Source organism: Scomber scombrus, chromosome 14 (assembly GCF_963691925.1).
Source record: "Scomber scombrus chromosome 14, fScoSco1.1, whole genome shotgun sequence".
NCBI lineage: Eukaryota > Metazoa > Chordata > Actinopteri > Scombriformes > Scombridae > Scomber > Scomber scombrus.
Window position 1 is genome coordinate 7,730,103 of NC_084983.1, and position 17,108 is coordinate 7,747,210.

At 39.7% G+C, this 17,108-nt stretch overlaps 2 protein-coding genes across 3 annotated transcripts; both read left to right on the forward strand.

The window, feature by feature from the left end:
* Positions 1 to 35: 35 nt before the first annotated feature.
* On the forward strand, positions 36 to 6,063 carry vps51 (VPS51 subunit of GARP complex). The gene is made up of 11 exons (XM_062432901.1): positions 36 to 434; positions 1,065 to 1,194; positions 1,293 to 1,439; positions 1,532 to 1,751; positions 2,211 to 3,126; positions 3,412 to 3,627; positions 3,725 to 3,808; positions 3,925 to 4,059; positions 4,162 to 4,283; positions 4,755 to 4,842; positions 4,939 to 6,063. The coding sequence occupies exons 1-11, from the start codon at positions 267 to 269 to the stop codon at positions 5,197 to 5,199; spliced, it is 2,487 nt and encodes an 828-aa protein (XP_062288885.1). The 5' UTR covers positions 36 to 266; the 3' UTR covers positions 5,200 to 6,063.
* Positions 6,064 to 6,443: 380 nt separating this feature from the next.
* tm7sf2 (transmembrane 7 superfamily member 2) lies at positions 6,444 to 16,430 on the forward strand. Of its 2 annotated transcripts, XM_062432903.1 has the most exons (11): positions 6,444 to 6,486; positions 7,929 to 8,011; positions 8,956 to 9,152; positions 9,366 to 9,420; positions 9,850 to 10,044; positions 11,064 to 11,167; positions 13,030 to 13,149; positions 13,304 to 13,472; positions 13,557 to 13,637; positions 13,906 to 14,028; positions 15,344 to 16,430. In XM_062432903.1, exons 2-11 carry the CDS (start codon positions 7,939 to 7,941, stop codon positions 15,502 to 15,504), a joined length of 1,278 nt encoding a protein of 425 aa, XP_062288887.1. In that variant the 5' UTR covers positions 6,444 to 6,486; positions 7,929 to 7,938; the 3' UTR covers positions 15,505 to 16,430. The 2 variants fall into 2 exon arrangements, with proteins under 2 accessions (XP_062288887.1, XP_062288886.1); XM_062432902.1 differs by lacking the exon at positions 6,444 to 6,486 and having other exon boundaries at positions 7,903 to 8,011.
* The last annotated feature ends 678 nt before the right edge of the window (positions 16,431 to 17,108 follow it).

Here is a 17,108-nt window from a genome sequence, read left to right on the forward strand (position 1 = left end):
AACAACGGATAGGCTACAAACCCGGAAACTGCAACGTCTTCAAGCTAACTGCTTGTGTTTGCGGAAAAATGACATTTTCAAATGAATTTCTCTAAAAACCTTTGTTATTTAGAGCAGACAGCTAAGCTATGTGGACACTGAGCTGTTACACTGCAGCTAGAAGTTAACATTCAGGTTTTCAGGTGGTGGTTGTGAGTTGGCACACCCGTCATCGTTTTGTTTAGCGTCATTTTGTTTGTACACTTCCCAGCTTGCCGCAGTTCAGTATGGACAGCGAGACGGACGGCGGTCCCGATAGGAGACGTAGGGTGCACGGCATGTTGAAGCTCTACTATGGGCTGAACGAAGAAGGAAAAACCCCGGAGCAGCCGGAGTCCCTGGATCCCTGCGACATCAACGGCCCGCATTTTGAGCCGGAGCACTATCTCAATAAGGTGACGACCCCTGCTGTCATGTCATGTTTACACTGTCATACACCTCACTTTATCATAATGGGGTCTGCTTTCAGTGTTAATAAAGCTGCTGGCTGTTTAAATGTGGTACGCAATGAATGAAAGGCAAGTGTTGTCATATGTCAGTCGCCACCAGGTAGTTGATAGTGATGACAAACTGAATCCACCCTAAAATAAGTGGGGGAATAATTCAGTTTTCATTTCAAAGTAATGCACAACTGAACCAGTGCTACTTCATCTGATATTTAATGGCAAAGAAATGGCAAATAATTCAGTGACAAAGCAATTCACCACATTATACAGCAAATCACCTGAACACACAGTAACTAAAAATGTCAAACACATATTGCACACAGAAAACACACATTTACTGGTATTGACAATGTGATAATGATAGTCAATCATAAGTGGTTTATTTAACACTGGTTTGGCTGAAGTAGTTTCTGTTGTTTTCAGACATGTGCTATAATTGGAATTCAGTAAAATAACTATGCTTACTCATGGTTTCCACACTTGAGGGAACAGCATGTTTATGAATAAGGAATATTTTACAGTTTACATCCCCTGATTTAAGTGTGCCTCTGACCACTGTGTGTTTGTGTCCAAATGCAGCTTAGAAGAGAGTGCTCTCTTGCAGAGTTGATGGACCAGGAGACGTGCATGGTCAAGCAGATCCGGTCTTTGGACAGTGACATGCAGACGCTGGTGTATGAAAACTACAACAAGTTCATATCCGCTACAGGTGAGGGAACGACTCACTGTCAAATAACTGTTGAAATCTCAGCTTTTGTTGAATTGTGCATACTTGTATAGTTACACCATCCTTTCATCTTTTTCCAGACACCATAAGAAAGATGAAGAATGATTTCAAAAAGATGGAGGATGAAATGGATTGTCTGTCTGCTAACATGGCGGCAATCACTGAGTTCAGTGCTAGTATCAGTGGTACTCTTCAAGACCAGCACACACAGATTACAAAACTCTCAGGTGAGACTTTAAACATGTCCATTTACTTTGTTAAGCCAGTTGTGGAGCAAATAATGATTCTTATCTTCACCTTTTGTCATGTTTCACTCCAGGGGTTCACACGCTGTTAAGGAAGCTGCAGTTTCTGTTTGAGCTGCCTGCAAGATTGAATAAGTGTCTAGAGATGCAGGCCTATGCTCAGGCAGTGAGCTCTCACCGCCGTGCCCGCTGTGTGCTACAGCAGTACAGTCACCTGCCCTCCTTCAAGGGGATCCAGGATGACTGTCACGCCATCATGGATAAGCTGGCGCAGGAGCTTCGACAGAAGTTCAGGTGGGAATACCTCAACCTAGACTCAGACTAGAGATGCTGCTGTGAGTGACAGAAGAGTCACATTGACTGTATAAAGAAATGCGATTGACAGGAGTGCACCCAGAACCACAGCCATAAAGATTAATTTAAATAATTACAAACTGATAGCTAACAAGAACATTTTGTTTTTTCAGGCTCTTGCCATTATTTTACCCTAAATTCATTATTATGTCATAATAAAGATGAGCTGATGTTTTGACTCACTTTTGGGTTCATCATGCTCAGCTAAGCTAGAAAGTTGATTGAGAAATCATTTGCATTGGTTCAGTCATCATTGGATATTGTCCTGCACAAAAACATTTTTACAGTTTGAATTTTACAATTTAAATTTTACAATTTAAATTTTACAATTTAAATTTTAAATAGAGAGCTTTATGTCCTGAAAATCAACTATTCCCTCCTGTTTTCTTGTGCTCGTAGGGATGGCGGGTCCAGCGCCAAAGATTTATCAGAGTGTGTGGAGCTGCTGCTACAGCTGGATGAGCCGGCAGAAGAGCTCTGTGATAAATTCCTGAGCCATGCACGATCTCGACTTGAGTTGGACCTGAAGGGCCTGGAAGCTGAGATAAGACCGTACCCGTGTGCTCCAGCCGTGAAGGACGCTGCCGCATACAAGCCGTCACCTACTGCAGCTGCTGGATCTCCGACTGATAGCTCCCCTAAAACAAGCACTCTGTCGTCTCCCACCTCAAACACTGACATCCTGGAATTCATTGACAGAGGCTGCAACGAATTTGTCAGCAGCTTATGTTTAGTAATCGCATCTTACCAAGAACTTTTTATCAACCATGCTCAGACAGGCGAGCTAGCATCCAAAAATATTCCCCAGATGGCGAATGGAAAGCTGAACGTTTTCGTGGAAGATTTGGCTGCACGGTATTTCTCGCTTGTGGAGCGGAGGATACAAGAGGAGAAAGGGGTTGGAGATAACTCCCTCTTGGTCCGCGCTCTGGACCGCTTCCACCGCAGGCTCCAAGCCGTGGCCAAACTGATGCCGGGCTCTGCTGTGCCAAACCAAGGGACTGAGATTGTGGTGCGTGCAGCGACAGAGCGAGTCAAGCAGTATCTCTCTGCTCTGCAGAGCTTCTACATGGACAGCTTGACAGACGTGAGGCAGGCCCTGGCGACGCCACGGCTCTCCGTGGCTGGCGCTTCCATGGCAGGAGGCGGGGCTCATTTAGGGGGGTCGACGTCCGCCAGAGATGCTCCGAACAGCCTCCCAGAGCTGCTCTCCTCCCTGTCTGCCTCTATTCTCAATCAGATTAAGTCAGTGTTGGCATCAGTGCATCTCTTCACAGCTAAGGACATTACATTCTCCAACAAGCCTTACTTCAAGGTGAATAGCTGTATATTTGCCCTGTTTAATGTCATTTTCTACTCTGCTCCATGCTGTTGCAGTGTGTTTGGAGAAATTAGATGGTGATGTGATGTAGTGTTTTTCTAACATTTGAAAGAAGAATGTGGTGGAGCTATATGTGTGTGTGTGTGTTTGGCAGTCCAGAGTTTCTTTTAATTGGGATGAAATATTCCGTTAATTTGAGACATCCTAACAGTAATTACAACCTTCTGTTGTGTGTCTGCACAGTGGGAGTGACAAGCTGTCTCTGTCTCCTCCTCATAGGGTGAATTCTGCAGCCAGGGTGTACGTGAGAGCCTGGTGGTGAGCTTTATAAAGTTTATCTGCCAGTCTTCTCGCCAGTTTTGTGAGAGCGCCGGAGACAGGGGAGGTTCCACTCCTCCGGCCCTGCTGTTGCTGCTGTCTCGCCTCTGCTTGGACTACGAAACCTCTACTATCTCCTACATTCTCACTCTCACAGATGAACAGTTCCTCGTGCAGGTGAATTGCTTGTCCCCCTAGACACCTTTTAAAGTGAACACACTTTATCCCATAATGTAGCCTGCTTCACTGACTCCTTCTTTTTGTACTCTCTTAGCACCACAGCCCCGTAACACCGGTCACAACTTTATGTGCAGAAGCCAGGGAGGCAGCACAGAAACTACTGAACCATTACGTCAAGGTAGATTTCACAGTAACGACTCCTCCTGGGGAGTCGCAGCACCATCACTGTAGTAAAAACACCTCTACAGCTAACCTTTTCACACTAATCACTTTATTTTATTGTTTAATTTGCAGGTTCAGGGCCTGATTATCTCCCAGATGCTGAGAAAAAGCGTGGAAACACGAGACTGGGTCAACACCATTGAGCCACGAAACGTCCGTGCTGTGATGAAGAGAGTAGTAGAGGACACCACCTCCATTGATGTGCAGGTGATACTTTATAAAATCACAATATTGTCATCAGCATCAGAAGTCATTCCGCTTGCCATCATTAATCGTTAATCATCTGATTAACCCTCTGCTCTGCTGTAGGTGGGTCTTTTGTATGAAGAAGGTGTGAGGAAAGCACACAGCAGCGACTCCAGTAAAAGGACGTTCTCTGTCTACAGCAGCTCGAGGCAGCAGACCCGCTACGCTGCAAGCTACACGCCAAGGTACTGTAACTGCTAATAGACACAGTGCAGTCCTCTTGCAGCTTTAGTTTAGTTTATTGACCATATTGAAATGTATTCGCAAAATATCAGATGTTTGCATGTGTCTGACTCTGACTCAATTTAGTAAGACTGTCATTTCTCTGATGTGTAAGATGCATAATTTAAGATGGAAAATATGTCAATCTAAACCATGTCTCAAGAAGTAAATCCCAAATGTAAAGCAAACATCCATCACTACACTCAACACACCCACCAGTTTCACTCCTTTTTATGTCATTATTCAGTTATTTTGAAAATGCCAGAGTAAAGCAATGACCTACACTTTAATCACTGCTCATATGTATTCACCCCTTCACTTTCATTGCAGGGGGGGGGGGGGGGGTTGTTACTGAGCTGTCTTTAATCAAAAGAATGAGGTCATTGTTATAATTGCACATGTAGCTGAGTGATCTCTCCCCTGTCTGCCTGCAGTGCTCCCATGGATACTAATCTACTGAGCAACATACACAAGCTGTTTTCTGAGCGGATTGACATCTTCAGCTCAGTGGAGTTCAACAAGGTGAGTGTAAATCTTCATTATGCTGTTAACTCTGCACAGTCTTCAGTGAAAAAACATCTCTCTAACTCTCACACACACACCGCTCTACTGTCCCAGGTCTCCGTTATGACAGGAATCATCAAAATCAGCTTAAAGACGTTCCTGGAGTGTGTGCGACTGCGCACCTTCGGCCGTTACGGGCTGCAGCAGATCCAGGTTGACTGCCACTACCTGCAGATGTACCTGTGGCGGTTCGTCTCAGATGAGAACCTTGTGCACTTCTTGCTGGATGAGATAGTGGGGAGCTCCGCCCACCGCTGCCTGGATCCCGCCCCGATGGAACAGAGTGTGATCGAAGTCATCTGTGAACGAGGTTAAAGGTTCAAAGTGCAGCTCAGCCAGATAGTCCGCTCAAAACACCTTGTCACAAAGAAGACAGAATTACAGCATACTGTATAACAGTTGATCAAACACTGGAATCGTTCTGTTACTCAATTACTATTATTCATTATATTTATTGATTCAAATTCTTTAAATGATTGTGCTTGAGAATCTATCTACATGGTCTAAAATTATACTGTAAAAACATTGTTCGAGATCTCAATAATCCTGTCAGCTACACCCCAATCATTACAATGTGAGGCAGTGTGATAGCACTTTTACTACTGTAAAAACTAAACTCCTCTGACACTAAAAACAATAGAAAAGCTCGACTGTTTTGTTCAGACTGAGTGAATTAGAGGCAGATCTGCATTACATTCCAGGTACTCTCCATACAAACTGCACATGAGCCTCTACTACTAGGTTTAATATTATAGCTCATCCTCTGAAATCATTGTTTATCCTCTGAACTCCTTGTGGATTGTATCACAGACCCTTCAGAAGACAATAAAATGTGTCAAAAGCAAGAAGAAACTCATCTATCTACAAAGATACATGTACTAAACTCTTTTTAGTACATTTCCCCTAAAAGGAAATGTGTTTAAAGTGAATACTAGATATAATTGAAAGAAGAATTATTGGTGAGTGTCCTGAAAATCTCATTTATTAATGAATCAATTTGCTAAATAAACTGCTATCTGAATGTCATGTGATTATGTAATCTATTTCTAACACTACAGGAGACTTACAGTATATCTTGCCTTTAATCTTAATTGATTCTCTGTTTTCTGCGCATATGTTGAACAGATGAAAAGTATGTGTAGGAATGATTTAAATGTGTATGTCTACAATAAAAGTATGAATGCGTGAATCAAAAGGGGTGTGTCCTTTCTTTTACAAAAAACCAAGAGTCTCATGTTGGGAAAATAAATAATAAATAAGTAACAACGATGTAATTTCACTCTTTTGTGCACTCGCAGCTTCGATGTTGACAGGTTTTTGGAAGGATTTTAACTCCGATAAACTAACCGTAACAAGGTAATTCAAGGCGTATTTCACAACATCTGCCGGACGTTCCCCCATTGTAGTGTACAGCTGACTGTCGCCACCTGACAAGCTCATCTGATTGGCTGAAGCCTCTTCTCTCCACCCTCTTCTGATGACTGCAGAGGACTCTGATTGGCTGAGGTGCTGAAAAACGTGGTTCGGGGGCGTTTCTATTTGCAGGCTGTTGAATGGACGCGCAGGTTCACAGTCCTGTCTTCACCTCCATGCTCCACAGCGGTAAGACACACTTTCTGTAATACTAACTGTTTTTTTTTAGCTTTAACATGCACTGTACTTTCTGCACAGATCTGGGTTAGTCTGGCGTTCAGGTAGTTTTAGCATCATCAGGTGAAATGACTGTAATACTGAACGGTCTTTGTCTCTACAGGGACTGCACTGTCTCTTCATGTTTTGTAACAGCAATTGCAATTATACAACAATAGTAAACACAACTGTCTAGTTAATTGTGTAATTCATTAACATTCTTTTGAAATCAACTGTATTTACCACAGAGTATTATTGGTTTCCTTGTTATTTTGAAAGCATCTTCATTATGGTCTCCTAATCTGCCTTTAATGATGCTTACAGTCTGAAATTTACCTTCACACATAATATTATAAATAGACAGAAGGCTGTGAGAGAGATGGCCATTGAAGATATGCTCAGATCCTCTATTTGAGAAAAAGCAGAAATGCCATCATTTTAAATACTGTTACAAGTAAACATCACCTGTCAAAAGTGTACTGAAGTAAAATAGTATACATATAACCAGCAAATGTATTTAAAGTATCAAAAGTTTAAAAAAAAAAAATAATAATAATAATAAAAAAAGATTCCTGCCAGAGTTAAATGTTTGACAGTAGTTGATTATTATTATTGCTGATTAAAAGTTTGGCAGCATTGTAGTGAAGCTGTCTTAAACAATGTAACATCCTGTGTAGTGGTCAGATGCTGCACTGCACACCCATAGTCCAGCCCTACATGTGCTGTGAATGTACTCACTGGGCTTGACTGCTCCTCTTAGCTTTGTTGTGTGCAAGATAAACCTTTATCATTCTTATCATTACATTGAGTTTAGAAACCTCACGCAAATCCCTGTATAACTTAGCACAACTGCAGTCTAATCAGGCACAGTAATTGAAAACATTTGTGTGGATATTAATGGCCTCTAATCAATAATAAAGCATCATATTAATCGCATGTTTTGTATGTGAAATTGAAGTGACTGGTATCTATAGAATAAATGTAGTGGAGCAAAAAGTCCCTCTTAGTAGAAGTGCAAAGTAGCATACATTGCGACTCAAATACAACTACATTAGAGTTGTACTTATTATATGTACAGTACCACCACTGCCACTATGCACTGAGCCGAAGTCAATGTTATACTCACATCATGTATGACCAGTTTAAAGAGGAACACTGTGTGTCAGTATACAACATTCAGAGGTTAATTGACTTTAACTTAACTGTGGAATATACTGAACATTATTGTAGCATCTTCAGAAAAACAGCTGTGTCATTTTTTTAGGGTCTATAGGTCCATCATCATCAGAAGGCTTCCTCTCTCTTACTGTATTACTCTTATCATAAGATACTAATTGACATTACAATCTGATTATTGCTTTTTATCTGTTCTTCCGTTGTCTAACTGAAATGTATCTATGTTCATGTTTTTACAGGAGACCAATAATGGGGCCAAACAGTCAAGCACTCAAACACAGATCCTCACATGACACAGAGAGGGAATTCGGAGGATCCCTGGGTGAGTCACAGCAGAGCATCTTGCACGGGTGCCAACATACGATTATCTGCTTCTGTCAGCATCACCACGCTTCCACTGCCTTTTTATCGTAGACATTTTCCTGCTTTACAAAACCACAAATCACATCATACACATAAATGTATTAATGAAGCTGAGTATTAATGTGCTTTTGCCACGTATCACTTGTTCATAGGTGCAGAATAGTTGCATATATGAATAAAAGCTGATTTTATGAAATGTAATGAAGTTTGCAGTCAACTTACAACACTTTAAATATCAACATTAAAACAAATTTACTGTTTGTGATATTAGTTTTTTTATGAAATTGCTCAAATCTGGTAGTTATCTTTGGTTGATTGTAAAACAGCTGCTTCAATAAACATAATAAGATAATAAAAAAACTCACTGCGGTGAAGATTGGAAGCTTCACTGTATGAACTCAGCAGCAGAAGATTGCTCGTTACAGCTCTAATTGAGAATCATCACAAGCTTGCAAGTCAGATTTGTCATTATAGACATGAAATGAAATGAAATGAGAGAACAAAGTGTGTGAATATGTCAGAGAGAGCACTGAATATCAAATCCAATCAGCTTTCCAGTTATTATTAAAGTAAAATGATGCTTTGAAGACGATAGTTAAGCTCTCCACAGACTGCATATCTGACAACACTGAAATGAACCATGAGTTTTGTTGCTCCCCTAGTGAAAGCTATTATTTTGCTGTCATGCATTTTCTTGAGTTGCTTGATTACTTATAGTTAATATATAGTTGCAATATTAACCTGTTACATCAGATACTGGTCGTCTCACTCAAATGTGATCCATCTTGAAGTTTTCCCCTGCTTCACTTCTTTTTATATCTTCAGTGCACCGGGCTGTTATGCTGCCAGTTCAGCTGGGTACTCAAGTGCAGCGTCTCACTTTTGTCCGTATTTGTCTCTCAGGTGCAATATGCATTCCCATCCTTCTTCCGTTAACGGTGCTTTTCCTGATCTCTGTGAGTCGATCCCCTGAGGCCAGCCTGCTCCAGTTTCCCCCTCCTCTCCCCTCCACTAACCAGTTGTGGGACTCTCTGGCCCCTGTGCTCCTGGTGGGCTGGATGAGTCTGCACGCCTGCCTCTACCTGCTGCCATTAGGAAAGGTATGACACGTTTATTATTCTGGCTCAACTTTGGTGGCACCAATCAAATAAACCTTGATGTTAATTACAAACCATAGCATCATCTGCTGTGTTTTAAAGTAAATGTTTAATTTTCTTTTCTCTCAAACGTTACATAGTAGTGCTTTAAAAAGTTGGACAAGGACTTGATGGATGTGTTCTGTTCAGATTTAATATAAGTGTTTTAACCTGCAGGTGTCTGAAGGATTAGTGCTGAGGGATGGAAAGCGTCTCAAGTATCCCATTAATGGTATTGTTGCATTTGCATTTATGGTACTGATCATCAAAAACATTAGAGTTAAAGTTTAATCTGCATGTGTTTATACTGTGAGCATTAGGATATTTGTAAGGATAAGCTGCAATATTTCACAGCTACAGTATGTTTTAGTTTGAAGTGTTTTTAAGTTTTGAGTGCAAATGTTCACATTGTTAATTCTTCACAGCAGTAATATTCACCTGCTGTGATATTTTATTTTAAGGAAGGATCCAAAAATCCTGTTTCACTGTGTATCTTTTATTTTAATCTCTAGCTAAAGTTCACAAGCTAAAGTTTACTTATGTTACACAATCAAATGTACTTTCCTCCTCTTCCAACTTTTACTTTTTTTTTTATACTAGCCACTAGCCACTAGCCCCCCCCCAGCTACAACATTTAGTTTTGTTTGTTTCCGTCCCTTAGGTTTTCATGGCCTGTGCATCAGCGGTGTGTTGCTGCTGTTGTTACTGATGCTCGGGGCTCCTCTGGGGTATCTGTTTGAGCTGCTGTTGCCTCTGGCGGTGTGTGCAATAGGAGTCTCATTCCTTCTCTCCGTCTACCTCTACGTCCGCTCTTTTTGGGCTCCCCATCACGCTCTCGCTTTGGGGGGCAACACAGGTGAGCGTGGAGTTTCATCAATAAAGAAAGAAACCATCCGACATCCACTAGTGATGTGCTGTGCCTTTGTGGGTCGGTTTTGTTGTTTGGTGGAGGACTTTGGTATTCCTTTGAGTAGCTCGCAAAAACTGAGGTGAGAAGCTACAGTTGAGTTTGAGAGCAGGAACATTTTTTCATTATCTAACGGCCAAGCGTTACAGGAGCCTGTAGGCATCAGGCAGAGAGTGAACACTCGCTTTCAAGTAAGCTGACCCTGCTACACCAGCTCTGCTGTGCTTCGCTGCTTATAGAGGCAGAGACCTGAGAGCATCCAGCATTATGATTCACTACCTGCTGGCTGATAAAAATGAGCAAGGCGACAGCAACGTTGTTGGAGTGCCATGTTATAAAACCAAATAAAGAACCTCATCCTGGCAATTCAGTTAACATAAAATCGATTCTGTTAACAATGAAAAGAAAAGAGAAGAGCGGGATGTGAACACAGAAAACACCTCACCTCAGTAACACCCAGTAACTCACAGATCGATATGGACTTTTTTTCACAGCAGATATTTTCACTTGTCATAGCCAGAAAAACACAGCTGGAGCTTATACTGATAGCATTGGCTTCTTTCTATTGAAGTATCCCAGTAAGCTAAACCATTGACAGAGTGTTCACCAGTTAATGTTATTCATTACAGCCATGCTTTTCCTCTTATGATATGACAAAATCTCTGCTGTCTGGTCTGTTGTAACAATGTGATTGTATCAGACTGGATTTAATTAAGCCACTACATGTAAACAGCATTAGGCTACAAATAGGTTTCAGCTAATTGCTAATTAACAGATTGCTAGTTAATTATAACAAATTGTTGATGAAGTCACCACAAAGTCAGACCACCTGTAAAGATCTGATGTTCATTCACTTTTTATTTATAAATTATACCCGCTGACATGGAAAGGAGGGAATTATATGTCAAATCCTCCTGTAGGTTTAAAAAAATATATAACAAAATATATTATTCCTCTGTTTTGTTCAGGAAATCCTCTGTATGACTTCTTCATCGGGCGGGAGCTGAACCCTCGGATCGGAAACTTTGACCTGAAATATTTCTGTGAGCTCAGACCGGGTCTGATTGGCTGGGTGAGTTGACCTGCAGGTTCTGCTGATTGTTTCTGTTCACAGGTTTCCAAAAATTAAAATCTGGGAATATGTCATTTATCAACTGCCTAGAGCAGATTTATATTAAATGGTAAATACAAATGACTTGGATTCATTAAATTTCCTCCAACTTAATTATATTTGACTTTTGGGGAAATATATTGAATCCTATCTGACATTTTCACATACAAAGAGGAAATAATGCAGTGAAATAATAGAATTTAATTCAAGGCATATCTTCAAAGGACCAAAGAAAAGAGTGACTTAATTAAATGAAGATGTAATTTCCATTTTCCATATTTGCAATTACTTTTACAGCCATTCTGTTTAAATGTTTATTTAAACACAAACATGGACTGCTTAAACCCAAAACACTTTATTTTTAAGCCTGCTTTGCTACTTTTAAGATACATACTGAATGCATTCATTAACAGTAATGGTGATTTCAGTTTGAGAACCAGACGAGGCCAACAGATGGCGATGTTGTTTAACTCAGTTTGATACAGTCAGCGTCAGAAACTTCTCTCCTGCTGATGACCTGACACATTGAGGGATTTGCTGGAAAACGAGGCTGCACATCTTCATCTGTGTCTGAGTCATCAAGCCAAATTAGATAAAATGTAGAAATCCCGGTGAGAATTACAAATGAGAAGTGCTAAAATTCCAACAAGCTTCTCTATATGTCCACTTCACAAATAAACAACATAAACCAGTAAAAAGATTGAGTCATGCTGGAAAATATTGATGTAATGAGTCCTTTTATTATATATAGTATACGTATTTTGCTTTCTGTATTTGCAGTATAAACAGTGAAATCTTTGCACATCTGAATGTTTTAAGGCCAGGTGCGTAGGAGAAGACAGAAAAAGCTCCTGCTAACTGGCTTCAGACAGTGTGTGGGAGATTTTTCTTTCCTGTCAAATGTTGAAAGTATTTGACAACATCTTATAGTTGGTACTAATGTCCCAAATATTTAACATTTGAACAACTAAGGCTCCTGTGATATTTAATGGATTGCTTGAAAATTGTGATTAAAATCTCCAGATGGGGTTTGTTGGATATAAATCAAATTCATTGGATTCAACAGCACAGTTAGAGTAACAGGCCTGATTATCAATAGAATATGAAATAATGATCTTCTATACATTTACAGTTATGCATGTGTTTTATATAATGTCTGCAGACTATATAAAAAGTCTAAATTGGGGGGGAAATTATGTAATAAAAAAAACAACTTTACTCAAGGATGTCACAAGCTGCCCAACAACACTGAGATGTCATGTCATGATACATATAGTGTTAGGTTATTCTCTGTCAGTCTCCGTGCTTCTCAGTATTTATTTTACATTGACTGTAACATTCAATTAGTGCACTCGATCACCTGGCAGCTATAATAACACACAATAGATTTATTGCTATTGCATTTCTTACTATCAGTGAGCCAACAATGAAACTCTCCCTCTTTTATTAATGAAGGCATTTTCCCTCATGGTGTGTGAATATGACTGAGTGGGTCAATATGACAGGGATAATAGGGGAAGTCACTGCAAGTTATAAATATATGAGGAAGTGATCTTTATTTAAAAAAAACAATTTTGGCCTGTGAAAGCTAATATAGTTTACTTTTAACAGAAAATGTTGAAGTTAATGGTAACATTAAAGGGGATTGTCTGTAGAACTAATGAAACCACTGAGGAGTTAGTTTTGGTGTTGATTTAAACAGCTCACACCTGTAGTTCTAAATAAATCAACCATAGGATAAGTTAGCACAGTGCGGGGGGCAAACTGTGCCTTACCCGTGATAATCAGTTCATCAGTATTCTCTTCATCTGTTTCTCTCTCAGGTGGTCATAAACCTCGGCATGATGATGAAAGAGGTGGAGCTGCGAGGATCCCCCTCCCTCGCCATGATACTGGTCAACTGTTTCCAGCTGCTGTATGTGGCAGACGCTCTGTGGAATGAGGTGAGGGCTCAACAGAGTCTGATATACAAATTAGAATATAATTAATTAAGAGCATTTTTGTAAATTTGTTTTGAACGTGCTGAAAGTTATAAAGTTTATTATTGTACAAACGTGCATTTTTATCTTCTTTTTATTAACCGTTCTGCAATAACAGGAGGCTGTTCTGACAACCATGGACATCGTGCATGATGGTTTTGGCTTCATGCTGGTCTTTGGAGACCTGGCCTGGGTTCCCTTCACATACGGCCTGCAGGCAGCTTTTCTGGTCGTGCACCCACAGGCTCTCAGTTCACTCGGAGCCGCAGCTATAATAACACTGAACGGTAATCACATGTCGACTCTCTTCCATTACGCTGTTGTATGTCGTGTTTCGTGCTTAAAGATGATGATGTTCTCTTTGCCATCAGGTATTGGATATTACATCTTCAGAAAATCCAACTCACAGAAGAACCAGTTCAGACGAGACCCAACGCATCCAAGTGTTGCACGTCAGTAATTCATTTTTTCCTCTGAAAATCAAGACAAATACACTCACTTCTTTCACATCATATTTCTTATAACGTATCTCAGCAACACTTACAGTATGTTAAGACCAAGAAAATTCATTTTTCATTTTGGTCTCAGATGGATTGTAGAATAAGATCACGAATCGCAGACCGCTGTCCCAATAGAGGGAGACAGGGAGTTGAATGATAATTAGCTCGTTTCTGTAGTGATATGCAAATTTGACTCTATGTTCTTCACAACTCGTTACAGGACTGGAGACCATCGCCACAGCAACAGGGAAGCGTTTGCTGGTGTCCGGCTGGTGGGGTCTCGTTCGTCATCCTAATTACCTCGGTGACCTCCTCATGGCCCTGGCGTGGTCCCTGCCCTGTGGTGAGACTGCTTAAAACACACAGTTTTACATGCAGGCCACACCAACGTAACACAATCACAGAAAGTCTTCATTAGAAACTGTGATGAATATATTTATAAATTATAATAGATACGTTGGTGTTTTTAATTCTATTTTGTAAAACACATTTCAAGCAATTCTTCCCATTTTGATCTAAAATATACAGTATTATCACTTTACTGTGCGTGCAGTCCAACATAAATCAAGAAGTTGATCCTCCTTTGTCGCTATTCCCCATCTGTAAAGTGGGTGGACAATATAACAGAAACAATTTATCATACAGTGCTGTAGACCTGCAGTAAATACCAATAAAGCCTTTTCAGTTTTGGTTGAGACTTTCAAATGTGTTGATTCATCGAAATAGGCAAGTTTTTAAGGCTTTAAGTTGGCAGGGTTTTGGAAATAAGCTAGCTAGCTATCCGGGCTAACTAGCTCTTAGCTGTCTGCTGTTATGGCACCAAGATGCTTTTAATAATTGACAGTTTTTGATACTCTGTGCTATGGAGATGTTTTGGTTTGTACCAAATAGAGTTTGAGACCAAGCATTAGACATTATGATTTCTATCAGATTTCCTTCCTGTCCTGATAATTGTATGTTTGCAACTGATGCAAAGGCTGGTCTCTTTGTTCCTCTGTAAGCTGCCTTACATTCCCTTGAACACTGGCTGTTTAAAATGGAATCTGTCAGACCTTTGTTAGGGCTGACACATACTGCTCATTTCTATTCAAACTTTACATGACTCACTTATGTAGCTGCTTTTGTAATTGATAAGTACATTAGTTGCTGGCCTTAATTGCTGCTGTAACAGTCACAAACTGTGAAGTTTTGCACTGTGGTGAAGAAAAAACTGGATGATATAACGTGTTCCAGACAGATGAAAGTGGTGAGGAACAGTGTTCTCATGTTGACCCTGACATAACAAACACTGACTGAAACACAAAGTCATTTATTCAAAAATGTGACAAAGTGCAGTCTCAAAAAAATAACCACCGAGATGACTAAACACTGAGTATTACGCACTTCATCAAGTGGTATTCACTTCAAGGCTTTTGATTAACAACTTACTGAATCCAGCTCTATACAGATGGAGAATAAAATGGGATATTTGCACTTGATTACAGCTTGTTTGAAATGTGTTTTACGTCAGAAACATTGTCTATAGTATAAATGAAAAAGGTGTTTGTCTCTGTTTTGATCCAGTTTAAAATTCATGACATCAATGAATGTTTTATATTTCATAATGCATCCTTGTTACCTTATCCTTACAGTCTGTTTGTGCTTTTTCTTCTCTGCAGGATTCTCACATCTGCTGCCTTATTTCTATGTCGTATATTTCACCGTCTTGCTGATTCACCGAGAGGCCCGCGATGAGAAACAGTGTAGGGCCAAATACGGACTAGCGTGGGACACCTACTGTCGACGTGTGCCCTACAGGATCTTCCCTTATATATATTGAAAAGGAAACAAAAGTGGATTCAACCCTTGTGGTGTCTTTGAGTTCACATGAACGTAGCAATAACTTGAAATCCATAAATCCATTATTATATTATATGAACCTCAGTGCTGCTACTGGGAATCTGCAGGGAGCTCACAATTTAAACCAGCTTAATTCGTAAGGCTGCTGTTCAGTTACAAAATTATATTTGATGAATCACTACTCAGATTTAGGCTAAATCAATGCATTTTGAACTTGAAACCTCACAGGAATATGATATAAGTCAGTGTGCATTATACAAGTTACTTCTAAAACATTCCACCATAAAAGGTGAAAGTATAGCAGCATATTGCTGATGGTTAGGCACTGAGTGGATTTTTTTCTTCTTTTAAACACATATTATACAAAGCTTGTTATAACTTACCAACGTATCATGTTTTAACAAGAATTTCTTTTAAAATGTTCATTCTTGTGAAATAATGAGGTTTGCATTAAGATAATTATGTTGTTATTACAAGACAAGAATCTTTCTAAAACGGAATGATTCAGTATCTAGCAGTAATAACAAGAAACATGAAACTATCTTATTTCAACATGAAAAGGATTGTGTTAAAACGAGAAAAGTTTCTTATTATAACAAGAAATTGAACAAAGTTTTCTTTGTCATGGTGGCAACAATACGCTCCCAAGCTGTATACCAGAAAAAATATGCCAACTTTGAGATTCTTTTCTCATAAAAATGAGATAAGTTCTTGGAAAAAACAGATCATTTTAATGCAAAAAGTATAAGTTCAACAAATACAATGTAATCCCATGTAAAAATCAGTGCCTTCAATCAAAAAACTCGGTCCCATCATTTTTATCATGTTTTTTACAGTGTCTTCTTTATTGTTAAGTGTATGAAATATGAAATACAGCTGAAATAAAACACAAAACAGCGAACAACACTTGATCATGCATCTTAATCACGCCTATTAGACAGTATTTTGAACCTCTGAATATTTTTAGGAATACAAAACCAATATTATGTTAATATGGGTGATCTCTAATATCATTACGTACAGTGCATCTGGAAAGTATTCACACCCCTTCACTTTCTCCACATTTTGTTATGTTACAGCCTTATTCCAAAATGGATTCAATTCCTTTTTTTTTCTCATCAATCTACACACAATACCCCACAATGACAAAGCAAAAATGTTTTTTTTAGAAATTTTTGCAAATTTATTAACAATAAAAAACTGAAATATCCCATGTACATAAGTATTCACACCCTTTACTCAGTACTATGTTGAGGCAGCCTTGGCAGCGATTACAGCCTCAAGTCTTCTTGGGAATGAAGCTACAAGCTAGGCACACCTGTATTTGGGGTATTTCTCCCATTCTTTTCTACAAATCCTCTCAAGCTCTGTCAGGTTAGATGGGGAGCGTCACTGCACAGCTATTTTCAGGTCTTTCCAGAGATGTTCAATCAGGTTCAAGTCTGGGCTCTGGCTGTGTGCTTAGGGTCGTTGCCCTGTTTGAAGGTAAACCTTCGCCCCAGTCTGATATTCTGAGACTCTGGAGCAGATTTTCATCAAAGATCTCTCTGTACTTGCTCCGTTCATTTTTCCCTTGATCCTGAG